The 18,662-nt window shown below is 40.9% G+C and overlaps 1 protein-coding gene across 1 annotated transcript in view; it reads left to right on the top strand.

The window, feature by feature from the left end:
- The first annotated feature begins 63 nt into the window (after positions 1 to 63).
- The window catches only part of COG3 (component of oligomeric golgi complex 3), a 30,983-nt gene continuing 12,384 nt past the window's right edge, over positions 64 to 18,662 (top strand). Inside the window, exons 1-15 of the mRNA XM_063392129.1 lie at positions 64 to 1,279; positions 3,152 to 3,298; positions 3,812 to 3,873; positions 5,520 to 5,685; positions 6,464 to 6,538; positions 6,656 to 6,748; positions 7,042 to 7,167; positions 9,408 to 9,488; positions 9,695 to 9,738; positions 9,941 to 10,067; positions 10,554 to 10,645; positions 13,110 to 13,249; positions 14,467 to 14,627; positions 16,751 to 16,856; positions 17,980 to 18,104. Of these exons, the coding sequence (XP_063248199.1) occupies positions 1,112 to 1,279; positions 3,152 to 3,298; positions 3,812 to 3,873; positions 5,520 to 5,685; positions 6,464 to 6,538; positions 6,656 to 6,748; positions 7,042 to 7,167; positions 9,408 to 9,488; positions 9,695 to 9,738; positions 9,941 to 10,067; positions 10,554 to 10,645; positions 13,110 to 13,249; positions 14,467 to 14,627; positions 16,751 to 16,856; positions 17,980 to 18,104 (1,713 nt within the window). The 5' untranslated portion in view covers positions 64 to 1,111. The remainder of the gene's footprint in view (positions 1,280 to 3,151; positions 3,299 to 3,811; positions 3,874 to 5,519; positions 5,686 to 6,463; positions 6,539 to 6,655; positions 6,749 to 7,041; positions 7,168 to 9,407; positions 9,489 to 9,694; positions 9,739 to 9,940; positions 10,068 to 10,553; positions 10,646 to 13,109; positions 13,250 to 14,466; positions 14,628 to 16,750; positions 16,857 to 17,979; positions 18,105 to 18,662) is intronic.

Below are 18,662 nucleotides of genomic sequence, written 5' to 3'. Positions count from 1 at the left end.
GTGTAGCAATAGAGTAAGTTTATCAGGCATGTAAGCCAAGTGGATTTTTTCTGAGATCACGTGTGGTAGGACAAATGTCATGAACTAACTCTGAGGAGGATGAGGAATCTGCCACTTTGGAGTGATAGTAACTGCGCTGTACCAGTTAACGTGGGGGGAAGCTGCAGACAGCTAGCTGGACAACATGGGCTGGAACTGACTGCTAAGCCCCGAAGGCAACAAAAGAATGAAGTAGTAGTTGAGGAGTGTGCGCCAGTGTGCCCAGGGGGCTGAGAAGGCCAAGGGCACCCTGGCCTGGATCGGCACCGCACAGCGAGCAGGAGCAGGGCAGGGATTGTCCCCCTGTACTCAGCACTGCTGCAGCTGCATTTCGAGTGCTCCGTGCAGGTCTGGGCCCCCCAGCTGGGGAAGGAGCGTGTCCAGGAAAGAGCAGTGGATCTGGTGAAGGGGCTGGAGCACAAGTCCTGTGAGGAGGGGCAGGGAGAGCTGGGGCTGTCCAGCCTGGAGAAAAGGAGGCTCAGGGGGGAACCTTATCCCTTCTAGGACTGCCTGAAAGAAGCCTTTGGTCAGGTGCGGTCGGTCTCTTCTGCCAGGCAACCAGCGACAGGATGAGAGGGCACAAGCCTCAAGCTGCACCAGGGGAGGTTTAGGTTGGACATCAGGGGAATTTCTTCTCAGAAAGGGTCATTAGACATTGGAGTGCGCTGCCCAGGGATGCTGTGGAGTCACCGTCCCTGGAGGTGTTTCAGGAGGGGCAGGACGTGGCACTCCGTGCCGTGCTCTAGCTGCCGCGGTGACGCTGGCTCCGGGCTGGCCTGGCCCGTGGGAGGATCCTGCTTTCCGGGCCAGTCTGGGCTCCTGTGGATACACCCGGAGACGCGGTGCCGCCGCCGCCGCCCGCGCTCCTCCCCCGCGCCAGAGGGCGCCATCGCGCCGCCCGCCCCTCCTGACGCCCCTCTCTGCCCCGTGCCATGACGCCACTGCCACGCGACGCGGCGCGGCGCGCTCCGCGCCTCCCCCGGAAGCGCCGCCCCGCTCCCGGCGTTCCGCCGCGCTCCCGGCGCCGCTCCCGGCCCGTGCCGGCCCGGCCGCCCGTCCCGCCGCCGGCAGCATGCTGGAGCCGCCGCCCGCGGAGCCGCCGCCCGCGGGCAGGGACGTGCGGGACCGCCTCAGTCTCTGGGACCGCCGCCCGCAGCCCACCGCGCCGCTCAGCGACCGCCAGACCGACTCGGTGCTGGAGCTGAAGGCGGCGGCCGAGAACCTGCCGGTGCCTGCCGAGGTGAGGCGGCGGCGCTGCCCGGCCCGGAGGGGCGGAAGGCGGGGGCGGGGGCGGGAGCGGCCGCGGTGCCACGTCGCCAGGCGGGCGGCGGTGACGGCCCGGAGCGGCCGGGCCTGCGGGGCCGCGGCTGTGCCGGGCTTCGGGGCGCTCTGCGGCGTTTTGCGTTCTGGGTCGCGCCCGCAGCCCCGTCCCCAGCCTGCCCCCTGTCCCGGGAGCCTTCCCGAGGAGCCTCATCCCGCCCGCCCCGGCTGGCAGGGGTTCGTAGGCAGCCGTGGGAGCTTTCCCCTGAGAATCCACGGGCTTCCTGCTCTGCCTGCCCTCGCTGCTTCCCTCAGTCCACCAGCATTTGTCCTCGTGAAGTTGGGAGCTTTAGTCATGGAGTTCATTCTTTTGGTCCTGTTAAACTGATCCTTACCAGTGCATAGTTGCTGGCACCAGCGTTATTTCCTGGTACGAACTGTTTCCTCGAACGAACTGAGGGAAGCCAGGAATAGTGGTAAAAAGCTTAATAATTTGTCAGCACCGTAGAGGACATGGTCTCCCACTGTATAAAATTCTAAACTCCGGCAGGGTGATTTATGAACACTCCCTTGTTTGCAAAGGGAGGTGGAACAGAATGCTTGCATTCCTAACTACACTTTTCAGAAGAAGGTTTATATTTAAATAGAATCGTAGTGCAAGACACAGTGCCATAACATCAACAAAGCTTGCTCTCAGCAAGTGTCTGAAAGCTTGGAACTGCAAAAGGGACAGTGTAAAGCAATTCCTTCCCCAAATGCACCTGTTTCATTTAATCCTTCCTGCTTTTTTTTTTTTTTTTTTTTTTTTTTTTTGTGTAAGCAGTGTGGAAAAAGTAAATATTGGCAGGCATCCAAAGTGATTGTAGAAGGATGTCCTGCTATCAGAGGATGTGCTTAAGGATCTAAACCAGCTTTGCAACAAGGCAGGTACTCTATTTGCCAGGGAGGAAAGCAGCAAAGCCAAGACACAGTTCTTCAGGGAATTGGGACAGTGGTGTCTCAGCTGTCCTGAAACACAGGCTCTGATGGATTCACCTTTCCCTCTCTATTAGACACAGGAAAACCCTGGCTCCCCTGCGGGGGTCAGCCCTGTTTTGGGGGGCAGGGCAGAGGGGTTTGTGGAAGTTGGACAATGTAAGGCAATTTGTTTTTTCTCAAATAGTTGAAATCCTGATGGTTCTTTTTTTGTCAGATTAATATTATCAGCCAGGGAATATTTTACTAAGTGAATTGTTTTCTAGAGGGATACCAATTTGTAGTTAAGCAGTGTTTTCTGGTCTTACCCTACTGGTGTTCTCAGGAAACATACAATTCATCATCATATAATTAAAGAGGATATTATATTAATTAAGTGTATGTAATAGTATTTTTCCTCTTGAGTTAATTTCTTCCATATAGGCTAATTAATAGTCTCTGATCATACTTAAATACAATTTATATCAAGTTATTTTTTTCTGTGTTTTTCTTGCTTAAACAAAATAATTGTGGCTAAAAAATAATTCCTGTTCAGCAGAGCTATTCTTTGTCTTCTGAACAAATTATGGCACCAGCTTTGAATTTTCCTTGAATGTCTGGCAAAAAAAAAAAATCTGACAGTTCCTGTGTGGTGTTCCTAAATGTGTGGATGTTGTTGGTGTAATGGTTGGACTCAGTGATCTCAGAGATTTTTGTAAACTTAATCATTCTGCGGTTATCATATTGATAGATAAAATATCTGTTGCATTTTTATCTTCAGAAGTAGCTGCCTGTAATTGTCTCATCTTACTGCTTTGGATTGCTTTGTAGTTGTGCTGCACATACGAATTGTCAGCAAGCTGTTATGTGACCAAAGTTTGTGGTGTTTTGTGAGCAGCTTCCCATTGAGGACCTGTGCAGCCTGACGTCGCAGTCGCTGCCCGTTCTGCTGACAGCTGCCGTGCCAGACTCCACAGAGGATGTCCTTCTGAAGGGCTTTGCAACACTGGGGATGGAGAATGAAAGGATTGAAACAGCACAGCAGGTAAGCGAGGGACCTCCAAGATGCAGTATTCTTCAGAGAATTCTGTTAGTTTCTGTGTGTCTTGCCTAGCTTTGGGTGGGTTTTCAAAATCTTTTGGGCCGTTTTCAAGATGCGTAAGGGAGAACTTGGGGGAAAAACATCACTGTAGTCTTAGCTCTGAAGTGACAGGTACTTACTACATTTGGAGTGGAATCTAATGTGAGAATAAGGCACCCACCCCTTCAGAAAAGTGGTGTTGGTCTTGAAGTAGAACCCCCACTACCTAATGTGATACCCTTGTTCTTATGCAAATAAAGCCAGATGAAATTCAGTTTAACTCAGTGAAGGAATAGAATGGATATTTCAGTTGGAAGGGACCCACAGTGAGGAATTTGTTTCCTAGATTAATAACCGAATTCTGAAACAGCTCTGTTTTTAACAAAAGCTCATCTTCATTTCATAGATCATAGATTTGATTTTTTTAATTGACTGCATGTGATATCTATATTGTTCACACCATAAAATCTCTTCTAGTTCTTCTCCTGGTTTGCTCAGGTGCAAACACAGATGGATCAAGATGAAGGTGCCAAGTATAGGTACGTGCTCTTCCTCAGTTCTTTTCAGAATAAGCAGTTCCACCCGTGAAGGACTTCATCTTGTCCATTGATGTTAGCACGTGTTCAGTTCAGCCGGTGGGGAGTGGGGGAGTGTGTTGGAGCAGCAGAAGCTTTGGAAGGCTGTGTGCCTCACTCCCAAGGGCCATTGCCTGGGTGGCAGAGCAGTTCAGGGGGATGCAGATTTCCTTCCAAACTGCCCAGTATTAGTTACACAGATGGGAATGAGTTGTGGCTTACAGGGCTGTAGACAAAGGCAATCTAAGCTTTCCTATGATTTTTCAATTGCTGCTGCTATTGGAATGGCATCCTCTGAGGGTGAGACTGTGTAAGCTGATGTGGCTGGTGGTCATTTCTGTTCTCACCTTTGGCTCACCAGTGACTATGGTTGTCATTCTGTATCTGCATTCCCTGCATTCCTTGACACTTTGCTCAGCTCCAGTTCTGAGTCTTGCCATTCTCATCTGTTTTTGTGTGACTGACTTTCCCATCAGGCTCAGAAGAACCCCTTCCCACTGACTTTGTCTGTTACTCCTTGGGAGTCTAAAGTACAGCTGAATGGCTTAGCTAGATCTGCTGGTGGCTTTTATGTAAACTGGCTTCCACCTTGAGACTTCACAAACTTGCCCTTGGCCACAAAGAGATGCTACTGTATTTCCTCTTCTGTTTTTCCTCTGCTCTTCTTTGGGCTGTTTCTTTCTGTTTTGCTCTGACATTTGAGGACGTGACTTTTCTTAAAAGCAGAGGGTGAGGCATATCCTGATCATGAAGAGCTCAGAAGGAGTAGCAGGCTTGCACTTTGTCAGTTGACATGTTCGTAGTGGTGCACACGGGTGCTCCAGTGTGCCATGATGCACAGTGGTTTGTAGGATGGCCAGTGTGCTACTGTCTGCAGGAGACCAAAGTGCAGGAGGAAAATAAATAAGTGCTTTGCCTGTATCCCTGCACATGGATACAGGGAATTGTTTTACTTGCAGCTTTGTGAGTGGTAAAGTAGAACTCGGAATTTTTATCTGACATTGATGCGTAATTAATTTTTAACATACTTAGATAAGCTGAATGCTTGTTGTAACATTTAGTTATCATTTAGAGTTTTTGTCTTCATTGAGCCTTAGACAAATCTGGTGATATTAGACACAGGATCTATTTCATCTAAGCCTCTTTCAGTCCTCACAGTACATTTTGAATCCTCTAGATAATTTAAGCTACTGCAGGAGAGGAAAAGTAATTTCTAAATGGAATCTGAAAAATATACAGAAGAGACCCAAATTAACGCCCCTGTTGGGAGCAGGGCAGGTGGAATCTGGCTGCTTGCAGGAGTCAGTGTGTTTGTGGTGCCCATTGAGACAGTATTCACATGCTCCAGACCAGCTGTGGAGCGAGCTGCTGCTTTCTAGGTAGGCTTGCTGTAAGGAATGTCAGGGAAATGGAGTGGCTATTCCAGACCCATCAGCTCTGTTATTTCTGAGGCAATGAAACATCTGCTTATTGTGCACTCTTGCTTGATGCAAGTGATCTCTTATTCCTAGAGAGAGAAAAGTGGTGGCAGTGTCCCTGCAGGCAGCTGAATTTGCAAATACAGAAAGGGAAATTTTACTTCTGTTATCTGTTGATTCTCTTTTTTCTAGACAGATGAGGGATTACTTGTCTGGCTTTCAGGAGCAGTGTGATGCTATCTTGAATGATGTGAATAGTGCCCTTCAGCACCTGGAGTCACTACAAAAACAGTATCTTTTTGTGTCCACAAAGACAGGAACGCTGCATGAGGCCTGTGAACAGCTTTTGAAAGAGCAGGTAATCTTTGATGGAAGGATTACCGGGAACTGCTAAGACACCTTAAATGAAAGTTTCTTTTTCTTGGGCTGGGAAAATGTGAGCTATGGTAACAATCCAACCATTTAATTTGGCCCTAATTTTTTGGGTGTGTTTTACCTGCAGCTAAGGTGTCAGGCTGTGCAGTAAAATGTTCAGTTTATGTCAGTATATGCTTTAATGAAGAAAGCTAGCTGAGGGCAGCTCTTGTAACTGATGCCTGACAAGTTCAAACTGTATTGGAATTAATAATTCATATCACTTGCAGAAGTATTTTCAGCTGGTTACTGCAAGATTCTTAAAGTTGGGAGCCTATTTCCCAGATGCTTTATTTTTCCTGATGAACTGCTGCAACAGGGATACAACAAATATTTTCTTTTATAGTCAGACTGGATAAGAGAGAACTTTTTAAGACTCTAATCCTGAAATATAGAATTTCTACAATTTTCCACAGTACTGATGGCAGCACTGCTGTTTGTATGCAGCATTGTCTGTGGGATACTGACAAACCTGTAGTATATATTATTTTAAATATACTACTGAAACTAATGTGTTAGTCTCTGGTAAGAGAGCACTGCTGTATTCTGCATGTTTTGTTCTACTTGATTAGTTGCAAGCTACTTGGAGCTGTTTAACAGTGATGTGTGCTGAGAGCTGAAAGGAAGGTGTAATTTTATACCTACATGTGTGTATATATATATATAAAAATAAGCTACATGCAAGCTTGATGATTTTCTTTTATTTGTTGTTTCTTTAATAGTCAGAGCTTGTTGACCTGGCTGAAAACATCCAGCAGAAACTTTCTTACTTTAATGAGCTGGAAAACATCAACACTGTAAGTATTCATTGTCAATGGTCTTAGAAAGTGAAAGTGTACTGATCTTTTCAACTCAGTCACCAACAGTAATGTTCTTAGGTTCCTTACAATGATGCTTTGTCTTGTTTTCCAAAGAAACTGAATTCCCCTACGCTGTCCGTGAACAGTGAAGGATTCATTCCCATGCTGGCTAAGCTTGACGATTGTATCGCATATATTTCATCACATGTAAGTCATTCTCTATTAATCTTAGCTAAATTGTCACCACTATGTGTTCATACTTTATTAATGCTTTTTTTTCCTGTAAAAAGTTTTCTCTGCCAGATTCAAGAAGAAGTTAAGGATGGTGCTATATAAACTTGAGAAATTTTTATTGAAGATACTTATTATTCTGCTTAATTTTTGTAAATCAGTGCTTTTAGCTTGTACAAGCTAGCTAGTTATGTGACTATTTTTAAGTTTGGATAAATTTTTGGCTTTTACTATTTCTATTTGAAATGGATTTTTTTTCTTTCTTTCAGCCAAATTTTAAAGACTATCCTGTATATTTGACTAAGTTTAAGCAATGCCTTTCTAAAGCTATGCACCTTATCAAGACATACACTGTGAATACACTACAGAACCTCACAACCCAGTTAATGAAAAGGGTAAGATAAACCAGTAAGTGAGAAGTGGAGCTGTACTGAAATGTCTATTATAACATCAAACAGTTCTCTTTTTATTTTTTTAAGGCTGGGATGTGTCAGCAGTTTTTTGTGAAAATAGGTCAGTGCTATGGTGTTTGTGTAGGTTGTCCATTACTCAGCTAAATATGACAGAGACCTAGTGATCTGTAAGATTTGAAGATAATAATAATTAAAAAATGACGGAAATTGAAGAAGGTGACGTTGGTGAATTGAAGTAGGTGAGCAGTAAGCTAGTGAAGGCCAAGGATGGATGAAGGCCTGTGTTAGAGACACCAGATGGGCAGGCATTTTGCTTTCCTGAACCAGTGTGCTCTGGGGCTCTGAACTGGCTGTTCTGTTGCCAAATGGGGAAGGTACACAAGAGAAATAGAGGTACTGTGGTGTTTTGTTTTGGAGACGGATTGCTTTGGAGACAGAGAGAGATTGAAGGGAGTACTTGAAAAAAGTATTCAGGAGCTGGGTGTTATAGGATGGTGACTGTAAAGCACAACTCTGAGTTCATGCCGTGATCATTTCAGTATTACACTGGGTGCTCTCGGTCATGTAAACGTTCATTTATTCTGCAGTGGTTTGTGCAGCTGCAGATAACAACTGTGCCAGGTTCCTATTAGTTTTGGCAGCATTCTTTGTTTCATTTTAAAATGTTGACAGTGATGCTAGAGTGTCCCAGGGAAGAGACACCCTGTCCCAGGTGTTTAGTCCCTGTCACTCCAGTGAGATTTAGGCGTAAGTGTGAGCAGGGAAGTGTTTTGGTCTCATTAAAACGTTGATAGTCTCATGCTGCAATATTCTGGCAGTGCAGAAGGGAGATGGGAATGTCTCTTCCTACGCACCTTGATTCTTCCTCCAAATAATTGTTCTGTACCTTGTGCTCAGTTCTATTACAGGCAAGCTTGGTGTCCTGAGGGATAATCAGTGAAACTGAAAGATGCTAGAATTGGGAACTGGCACACCTAAAAGAAGGGAATTTTAGGCAGCTTTCATGGAAACCTGTGCAAGGCTACTCCTGGAGTGAAGATCTTGGTTAAGTGGCATTGAACATTTTTCGTATTTGGTACAAAACTAGATTTTATTAAAAAAGAAAAAAAAGGTATCATAGCTTGGTTTGATGCCAAGCTATCAAGTTAGGGCAATCCAGTGGATTGCCCTGACTGAGCTGAATTTAAACAAAATTGAACATCTCTGATAGAGATCATCTACAGAAAGATGTGTATAACCTAATTTCTGGATCTGAATTGCTGCTTAGGAGTTTTAAGTCCGGAAGGATACGCCTTTTGTCGTTGGATGATCTTTTCCTTCCCATTTACATGGAAGTTTTTTGGACGTTTTGTATACTTTGAAAAATCAAATGGCTCCTTCTGCTAGAAGTGCACAACTGGACCAATGTTTTTTAGTAGTGATCAAGTGTTGAGTTTTCCTATTGCAACAGAACAAGACTGTTAGGACTGGAAAGGGACTGAAATCTGGATGTTTGTTGGTGATGCACACATATGAGTGGAGGTTTTGATGTATGTTTGTAGAAGAATGATGAGATTGCTCACAGGGATGAAAATAGGAGGTGAGGATGGTGGATTTCCTGTCCCCATCGTGTTTCTAAAGAAGACCACCTCTTCTCTCTCGCTTCAGTAGGGATAAGGGGAGGAAAGCTTTGTGAATAATGTAGGGATAAGGGGAAGAAAGCTTGGTCTGTAAATTGAGTCTCTGCTCTGCTTTGTTAGTGCTAGCATTTGTCTAAGTTCAGGCTGTCTGCCCTGCTGGGCTGGGGAGCTGTAGGGGGAGCTGCCTCAAGACTTAATATTCTGGTTGGAACTTGAATACAAGCTGAAACTTAGCTTCTCTGCCTGGGGACAGAGAAATTTGTTCCATTTTAGTACTGCATATTAAGGACCAACAGTCAATATTACTCTGGCAGGTCAAGAGAAAATTATCTCTAATGGAGAATGTAATAATTACTGAAAATGTTCTTTCCCTGTAGAGGCTGTTGGATGAAACTTCTGGGTTGGGTTTTGTTCTTCCATCTGACTTTGAGCTCTGAAACCAGCACGCCTTTGTTGGTGGGAAGTGGCAAAGAGCTGTTCCACTGGAAGCATAAGCATAGAGAACCAATACCCTGTTTTAGAACCTCATTATCTCAGCCATTATATACTGGAAGCCAAATATAGTATTTTGCTTTTTAACTAATTACTCATCTTTTCTTTCAGGATCCTTCAGCTGTGCCAAATTCTGACAATGCCTTCACACTGTTCTATGTGAAATTCAGAGCAGCTGCTCCCAAAGTCAGAGTAAGTAGCTGGTAACTGACTTTTAAAAAGGAAGTTAGGAAAATGAGGCTTGAATTTATTAATGTAAATAAAGGGATTGCATATTGTGCAACTGTGAATGTCCAAAGATTGCATATTGTATCCATGGAAAAATACTACAAACTCTTTCCCAATTACTACAAAAAAGTAATTTAGTGATAATAATTCTTTCTCTTTTTTTTGAGTAGACTCTTATTGAACAAGTTGAGCAAAGATCTGAAAAAATGCCAGAGTGAGTATGTCTACATAATTTTTATCTTCAACAGTTTTAAATTCTGAAAATATTTGTTTAAGTACTGTTAAATACATTATTTGTTTAAAAGAAAGTTTTAAAAATTGAAATTACATAGACCTAAAGGGGATGTTAGAATGCATTTAATGTGTGCCAGAAAATGATCTTGAGGATGCAGTTACTGTTTTAATTTCTTGGCTAGGTATCAGCAAGTTCTCAATGAAATCCATCAATGTTACCTCGACCAGCGGGAGCTTTTGCTGGGTCCAAGTATCGCTAGCACTGTTACAGAATTAACCAGTCAGAATAACAGAGATCATTGTGCTCTGGTGGGTAAAGTAGTCATGTGTTGTGTGGATTTTGTTATGTTTTAATCCCTTTTCCCTCAGGTAAAATGAACTCACTTAATTCAGTCATTTACATGCAGAATTGTTACTGTTGTCTGTGAGTTTAAGTCATTAACTTTCTATTAATATTTTCAAGCCATACGTGTTTTGTTTCTGTAAAAGCTCCACCCTGTTACAAACCTCACAGAGGGGGTAGGATAAAAATGTGGTTACTTAAATTTCAGAAACAAAAAAGGGACAGAAGTTGTACAGTGAGCTTTTATTTGGCTAGTAACATCTTTTCAGCCCATAGTCTTAGAGTCATCTTATTACTTTTGAATTTTACAAAGCTTCAGTTTAATCATAACTGTAATAATCAACACAATAGATAATATATAATATATAGTAATAATACCTGTAATATCTCTTGTGATACTGATGCAAGGAAAAGAATCTAATAATCAAGTGTTTGTGTTTCTGTGAATACAGGTACGAAGTGGTTGTGCCTTTATGGTCCATGTATGCCAGGATGAACACCAGCTTTACAATGAGTTCTTCACAAAACCAACACCAAAACTGGAGTAGGTGGTACATGCTGGTTTTGTTTTACTGCATGTTGTATTTTGTTGTTGTGATGTTGCAGACAATATTATATGGCAAACAGAGCTGTGTTCGAGTGGCCTGGTAAGAACTAGCAAGATAAAAAAAACCAGCTTAATCACTTTAAGCATCAGGATTTGCTGTTCTTGTGTTTTCTTGTTTCTTCAAGCAAAGCTGATAGTTCCCATTCTCCATAAATAACCTTTGCAAATGCTCTGTAGGTAGTCTGAAAGTTAAAGATACTTGGGTTCTTGAAAATAGCTATAGAAGTCTATAGCTCTCAGCTGTTTTTGTACAGTCTCCTTTGCACAGCCTGTTGCACAAGTGCTTTCATTTGCTTTGGTTTGAAATTAGGCTGATGAACTCCAGCTATTTTTCTGGAAGGATTTAATGAGCTGCCCTTACTGTCAGTAAATATTTGCATATTGCCTATGTTTGGGCTGAACAGAAGGCAGGGCAGTGGATGCCTGACAAGAACAGTGTCCCCATCTCCTCTTCCTAAACTTAAAAGAGGGACAGGTTGTTGCTTCACACAGTAATTGAATTGTAAAAGTATTGTTTTTTACAACAGACCTGTAATAGTAAAGCAATTGAATAGATTAATCCCCTCCTCCAGTTTTCTGGTGTGTTTTAGTAGTGGTACTTGATTTTGAAATTTGGGTAGGTCATGTTTCCTTGCTATAAAGTTCCTAACTAAAGTGTATTCCTATTAATATAACTGAGACACTGGCTTTGAGTGTTGCAGTGTGTTAAATTGAGTGTAGCTTGAGTTGAACAAGTGTGTAATCTGAAAAAAAGACAGCCCACTATCCTCCCTATCCTTCAAAGTAAAGGAAAACCAAAACTGCATAAAGCCTCACTAGTGATAAACCACAGTGCTAGGGTAGACCTAGTCTTTTCTGAGGAATTGTGGCCTTGTGTGGGGCATGCTCAAAACTTGAGGTGACTGAAGTAAATTTGCCTAAGAATCAGCTTAGCTATCTCAGTCCATATCCTGGAGTAAACATCCCTAATTGAAATCAGTGTAAAATGTTGTTCAGCCAGAAATTTTGCCACTACTGCTATTCACACCAAGAATGAGAATAGACTTCTGATTTTTTTTTTTTAATTTTGATGGAATGTAATTATCTCATTTCCTAAGAACTTGCTTCCCCTTTTTTTGCCTAAATTTTTAGGCAAAATATTTTATAAATAAAATATTTTAAGAAAAATGTTTCAAATAGTACCTACTTTATTAGGTTTCTCTTAGTGTAATATATAGCATCATTTTCTTTTCTGCAGTGCTAAGATGCTCTGAAGACATTACAGCCAGGTGTCTATGTAGAGATAAGAATTTACCAAAATTCTACACAAGACTAGAGACCTGAGATTGAGTATTGTATTTAATAATAAGGCTGGTGAAGCTTTCTCTTTTGTTCCTGCTTTTAACATGGAGAGTTACTGTTTTATCAAGTTGCTTATAGTGCTATAGGATGCAAAGGAAGAGGCATTCAAAGTGTTTCTTCTGAGTATTCTTTCACGAGCATTTTTGTTCCCGGTGTGAGGAACTGAAGTGTTCTTGTCCTATTGACAGACATTCTTCGTGAATTAGAAAAAACAAATGGTGCAACAAACTCAAAATCTTTATCACACTGTGATTACATTGTGATGTGAATGTTCTTGATGTTTGTATTTCCAGCTCTAACTGGGAAATTACTTGAGTTTTCAGCTACTGGCAATAGCATTAGTGCCTAATATGTAATAAGTAAAGAAAGCATTGAGAATGGCAAAAATGTCTAGAGTGAGTGCTGTTGATGTCTTAACCAAGACATGCATCACTTTGAACATGAAAGAAAAAGATAAATTGAAGTGGGATTTCTGGTGTGTCACTGCACTGATGTTGTAACTTCAGTTAGATTGGAAAGTGTGCTCTGAGGTGTTGGTAGCTATTTCAGAAAACATTACCAAGCTCTCCTCCTGCATCTGTTTTTGTGTGCTCCTGGTTCTAATACACTGTTGAGTACTTGGAATCAGATGAGCCTTTTCTCAAGGGAAAATTTGGGTTATGATTCTGAGCTCAGCAGGAGCATTTTTTCACACAGAAGCCCAGTAAATGAGTTTGCAACATCTTCCCTTTGTGAGAGGTTGAGTTGTTGGTTGGTGTGTGTAGGTTTTTTGTTTGGTTTATTTGGGTTTTTATAACTTTGTTTTAAAATTAATTAGAAGCTGTAACATGATTTTTAAGCAGTTGGTATGCCACATCTTTTAAAAGGAAAACCTTTCCTACTTTGTAGGAAATAGTGGGTTTGTGTTTTAAACAGTCTTGTGTAAAGTCTTCTGACATTTGTTTTCTCACCCTCCTTTCAAATATCTTTGCCACAAAATATTCTATGTTTGTGATAAAATTTTGTTTTGCTTTTGGGGGATCCTGAAAGTGTTTTGCTTTGTTTTATTTTTCCTTCATAGTGAACTCTTGGAGAAGTTGTGTCTTTCATTGTATGATGTCCTGAGGCCAATGATCATCCATGTCATTCATTTAGAGACACTTTCTGAACTCTGTGGGATTCTCAAAAACGAGATGCTTGAGGATCATGTACAGAACAATGGTAACTCATAGATTGAAGACGATTGTTTTAAGTGTCTTCTGAACTGATGAAATTATTTAATTGCATGGTCAGAAATTCTAGATGCTTATTTCTTTCTAGTGGATCTTAACCTAACCTCATCTTTGACGTGTTTGTGTAAAGTTAATTATGCTTTTTTATTCATAGTGAAGGTCTGTATCTTTGGGTCTGTGCATAGCATCGTTTAAAGTGATGTACTGATGTTAGTCATGTTTTCTCCAGATTGTACAAATGCTAGCAAGCATCAACCCAGTGCGTATGCATGCACCAGGGTTGATTTAAATTAACTTTCCAAATGAACAAATTGCTTCACTTGGCCCTGCTAATGCATCATCCATGTAGAGCTTTCTGCATAATGATGATAAAACAAAGGAATGCAAACTGGGGTTTTTTTCCAATTTTTCTTAATGTCATGTTTCCCAGACTAGAAATTGTAGCTTCAGCAGAGGAATTAAGTAGCACTGTAGATTTTGGAGTTTTGTAAGTATGCAGAGCTCAAAGTCTCATAGGAGTGAGCCAACCTGGAGTCTCATTTCATAGTATAACCAGTGCATAATGGAATCCTCTCACAGTCTTAATTGCACCAAGCAATAAATAGAAATCATCCTTGGTAGCTGGTATATCGCCCAGTGTAGCTCTTTGTCGCTGAAGCTGTGCCAATAATCATGAAGAATTGTTCACTTTCCTGGAAGTATAATTGTAACACTGTTGGGAATGAACAAAGACTTGCTGACTTAATCTTTTGGCTTATCATAAGTGTCTTCCTACTACTTAAATTTGGGCTGATACAATAATTCTTAAGTTGGATGTGAACTGCTTTGATTCATCTGTTTTTATCAACTCCCAACAGTCACACTGTGGGTACTGGCTGTGATAGAACCACCTTGCTTTGTTGTTCTCACCAAAATTCCACTTAATGTACCCTGGTCTGAAATAATTAGAACCCTTAATTCTAACAAGGTATCTGATGTCATCAGTGTGAGGTTGCATTTTCATAGCCTAATGAAAATCTGGGGAGCCAAAGCAAGTGCAGCATGGGGTTCAGTAAATTCCTTGTTTGTCACAAATTTGTCTGCATGCCACTGTTCCATAAATAGCCTGACTCTATCTGCAGCAAGCCAGGTTTTTATGGTCCTATATGTGATACTTCCAAGTTGTTTTGTAATTAACAAGTTTGTGCCTTTTCTTACCTTTGTCAGCTGAACAACTGGGTGCCTTTGCAGCTGGTGTCAAGCAGATGTTGGAGGATGTGCAGGAGCGCCTTGTCTATAGGACGCATATTTACATTCAGACCGACATCACCGGCTACAAGCCTGCGCCGGGCGATCTCGCCTATCCTGACAAGCTGGAAATGATGGAGGTGCAGCCTCAGCTTCTTCACTGTCCATGAATTCATACATGCAGCGTATGCAGTTGTGCAGTATGGTGCTTTGCAGCTTGCGTTTTCCTGTTCTTAGGTGTATTTAGTGTTTAATTTGATACCTGCTGATTAAATGATGATCCTAAACTAGATATCAGCATTTTATGTCAAACTTAGTGACAATGGCAATAGTTCTCACAGTTAACAGAACAGTTGTATCAAAACTTGAAGGTTCTGAATTTTTATTTACATTCATAAGACTCAATGTATTTTCTAGTTGAGCTGGAATTGAAGAGATGATTTTGACAGTCCCAGTTAGCTGCAAGTTTGTTTTCAGAATTACTGGTCAGCTAGCTTTTGGTAGGCATGTGTGGACCCTGTGGCCAGGCAGTGTGAGAGGGGACTGGCTTTAGATAATTTGGCATGTTAGCAACGGCTTCTAGAAGCCTTTTTCAAGTTCTTATTGGTATTAGCCATTTTTTTAGTCATCCCAAGCCTTTTGAGTCAATGTTCCTGTTGAAATGGATCAAACTAATTCTACTTTCTTTAAAAGGTTAATACTATGTTGATGAAAGTTTCAGAATGAAACAACTCTCAGAAATAAATAAATGCCCAATGAGTAACCCTTAAGGAGTTTTTGACTAGAACAAGCTGCAACTGCACGAAGACTGCATGGAAGCAGTAAAGCATAGTAAAAATCCCCATCCAAATAACTATTGCTATTCACTTTATAATGGGAGACCCAGGCTGTCAGAGGACTGAGGTCTCTGACAATGGCCTTTCCAACATGGACTGGGAAGATCCAAATTTTATTGCTGTATTCCGCTTTCCACCCTGCTGCCAGAATAGCTGGTGGTGCATAGAAAATTGTAGGACTTATTTCCAGCTGACTAGTTGGTAGAGAAGCTGCTGTTTGACTTCAGAATCAAAACATTACTTACAAAAAATACAGAATTTTTCTGTCTGTCTATCTATCTGTCTGTCTGTCTCTCTTCCCTCTACCTACATACCTACCTACGTAAGATGTATGTATTTTGCTGTGGGCTGAAAGAAATTAATGTTGTGTAACTGTACCTTACTGTGCTCAATTATTGCCTGCAAACAGACAAAACACGATGAGAGAATTATCAGTAGTGAACTCATGTTGCTCTGATATTGTCTTTATACACGTCTAAAGCTTCTATCGTGCTACAGTTTGTACTTTGGCAGTGTTGTGGGATATTCATAGGGTTTAAAACCCTGAAGCTAGTGAGTTTGTTGAGTACATGCTCTTTGTACTGAAAGTTTAAGAACTAATAAGTATTTTTAGGCAAGTGATTCTGCTGTTTGGTCTGTATGAGACATTATTTTCTAACAAAGGTCCTATGGCATTTCAGTTAAGGAAGAGAAAGTTCATTCCAAATTGAGAAATTATGCTGCTCTTCATATGTCCTCATAAGACTTCAGTTTTTGCCTGGTTTGAGATTCATTTTGCTTCTTGATTGCTTTTAAACCTCGAAACCTTGCTATTTAGGGAGACCTTCTGTCTTAGCAAATGAATTATTAAAATGTTAAAAGCACAGGGCAGAAGTGTTTCTTGTACTTTTCTGCTCAAATATTAATGCAGGTCTTAGCCCATTCTTGCTGCCTCTTGTTGCTTTGAAGCAGACCAAGTAGTGGAAAAGGTTGAAGTGTGGAAATGTTGAGTAATGTTAGGGGAAAGCTTTTGGTTGAACTCCTGCAGGGAATAAACTAGAGAGTACTTTTGGGCCATCTGCACATACCATTTACGGAAATAAAGCCATCAAAAATGATCTGTTTAAAATCTAAGTAAGTGTTGAACTGGGTTACCCTATTTTCAACTTTTCTTTCTAGGTGGCTTTATAAGGTCATTATTGAGAGATCAGTAAAAGAGGCAAAATGGAAAGAACAGTGCTTTGCACAGATACACATTTATGAATCTTTATCATATTGCAATATTTCCACTACTGTTTTGGAAATACCTGCCTATTTCTTCTAAATATCTTTGAAACACTGGGAGCTGAGTGTAGCTGATTTCTTTTGCAATTAAGTATGCTTTTATCTGTTGTAACCAAAGCAGTGTTATGTGATATTAAAATATTATTGTGTATCTTTCTTTGCAGCAAATTGCACAGAGTTTGAAAGAGGAACAGAAGAAAACGCCATCTGAAGCTTCATTTTCAGATGTCCGGCTAGAAGATCCCGAGTCCTCCAGCTTAGTTAAATCTGGTATGAGATGTATCTCATATTGTCAAATTAATGCATAAAGCTTATGGAGTGTAAGCATTAACTTGAACCGCCTGTGAGAAACTTGCATGTATCTTAAAGGGTTATTTTCCTACACAAATTCATAAGGGATTTTGAGAGGTGAACTTTGTCTCAAAGTTTTAGTTTTGTATTTTTTATGAGAAACAGCCTAATCTTGTTCTTTTGGTGCCATTCCTTTGTGCTTCTTCTGCAGTCCATTATGTGAAGCAACTACTTTTGCAGCCAACAGCATCTGTTGTACTTTATGTAAACCTGAGCTTTTGTATTCTCTACTGAAAAGTATCCTGCCATCAAGATGTGTATTGAGGATGCTTTTGTTTGTTAGATGAGAAAGGTGATTTGGTGTGTCAGGCACATCTCTTAAATTACAGGTATTTACAATAATTCAGAATTTAGTCCTTGACATTTTAAACATGTGACCCATGTGTCTGTAAATTACAGCAAACTGGACTAAAATTTCAGAAAATGTGGCTGTTCTGATGCCAGTCATTTGAGTGTTACAAATTTTTAAATTACTGTTGAAGATCTATGGAGAATTTCTCCTTTTATTTTATAATTGTTGAGAGTGGTACCGTGCTATTTCCCCGTCAACAGCATCTTTTTCAGCTCTTTATCACTTGTTTCTTGTATTCCTTGTAGGATTATCCCCAACAGAAAGGAAAGCTTGAAGAAATAAAATAGATTTTTTTCCCTTTTATTCCCCTAAGATTTCCTGTAATTCCATGATCTCTAACCATTTCTTTTTCCTCTTTTCTCCTGTGCTATTTTTTTCAATAACTGTTTGATCATTTCAGCTGTTTAGCTGAGTGGGAGTGTCATTGGAGACATGCCTGTAAAACTAACTCATTAAGAAAGGTCGAGCTGGGCCACCCCTGAAAACAGATTCATGTCTCTCACAGGCTTGTGCTCTATTCACATCAGAAATCTAGTACTGACCTGCTCAGAAGGAAAAAAAATTAAATTGTTTGGGTAAAATAAAGTGTAATATTTCTGTCTAGAGAGTATAAAATGCAATATTACAGTCTCCTTTGGTTGAAAGGACAGATGGGTAAGTTTTTCATGTATGTATTTTGCTTTTAAACAGGTTCAGCTGAATCCCTTAATCCCAGGCATCAGAGCACGATTTCACCTGCAGATCTGCATGGAATGTGGTATCCTACTGTCAGAAGGACTCTAGTGTGTCTCTCCAAACTGTACAGATGTATAGATGTATGCAAAAATTTCTTTATCTAATTTTTTAGGTGAAGTTATTAGATGTGTAGGGCACCATGTTTAAATATTTTAATATAAAGTAGGAATGGACAATTACTGGCCTCTAACCTCTTGATCTTTCTGCTGCTATCTTTATGTAAAACAAGCGAACTGACAAATTAGGTCATCATTTCCGAGACACTTTTATGTTTGTAGAATTAGAAAAATGGCACTGATTTGTTCATCCATTGCTTTGGCTGTTGCAGAAATAATTTAGTGTCTGATGTTCAAGATACTGGTCTCACCAAAGCAGAGGAGTGAATAGGACAAGAGCAAATAGAAAGTTCTGGGTCAGTTACAGAGAATGATTTTGTTCCTGAAATTACTGGGTAAATGTGTTTGTGTAATGTCTCTGGTCTTAAAAATGGTGACTCTACTCTTTTGCATTTTGAAAACATTCTGAAATTTTTTTTTTGTGGCACATCTCTTCATGTTCCAAAACGTAGGAGCACATTTCCAAAGTTTAAGTGAAGTGAAAATCTTCATGTCTAGCACAAACAAAAGCAGTGTTTACTT

Source organism: Prinia subflava, chromosome 3, assembly GCF_021018805.1.
Source record: "Prinia subflava isolate CZ2003 ecotype Zambia chromosome 3, Cam_Psub_1.2, whole genome shotgun sequence".
NCBI classification, from domain to species: domain Eukaryota; kingdom Metazoa; phylum Chordata; class Aves; order Passeriformes; family Cisticolidae; genus Prinia; species Prinia subflava.
Note: the sequence above shows the minus strand (reverse complement) of the source record. Positions and strands in the feature narration are given on the sequence as shown.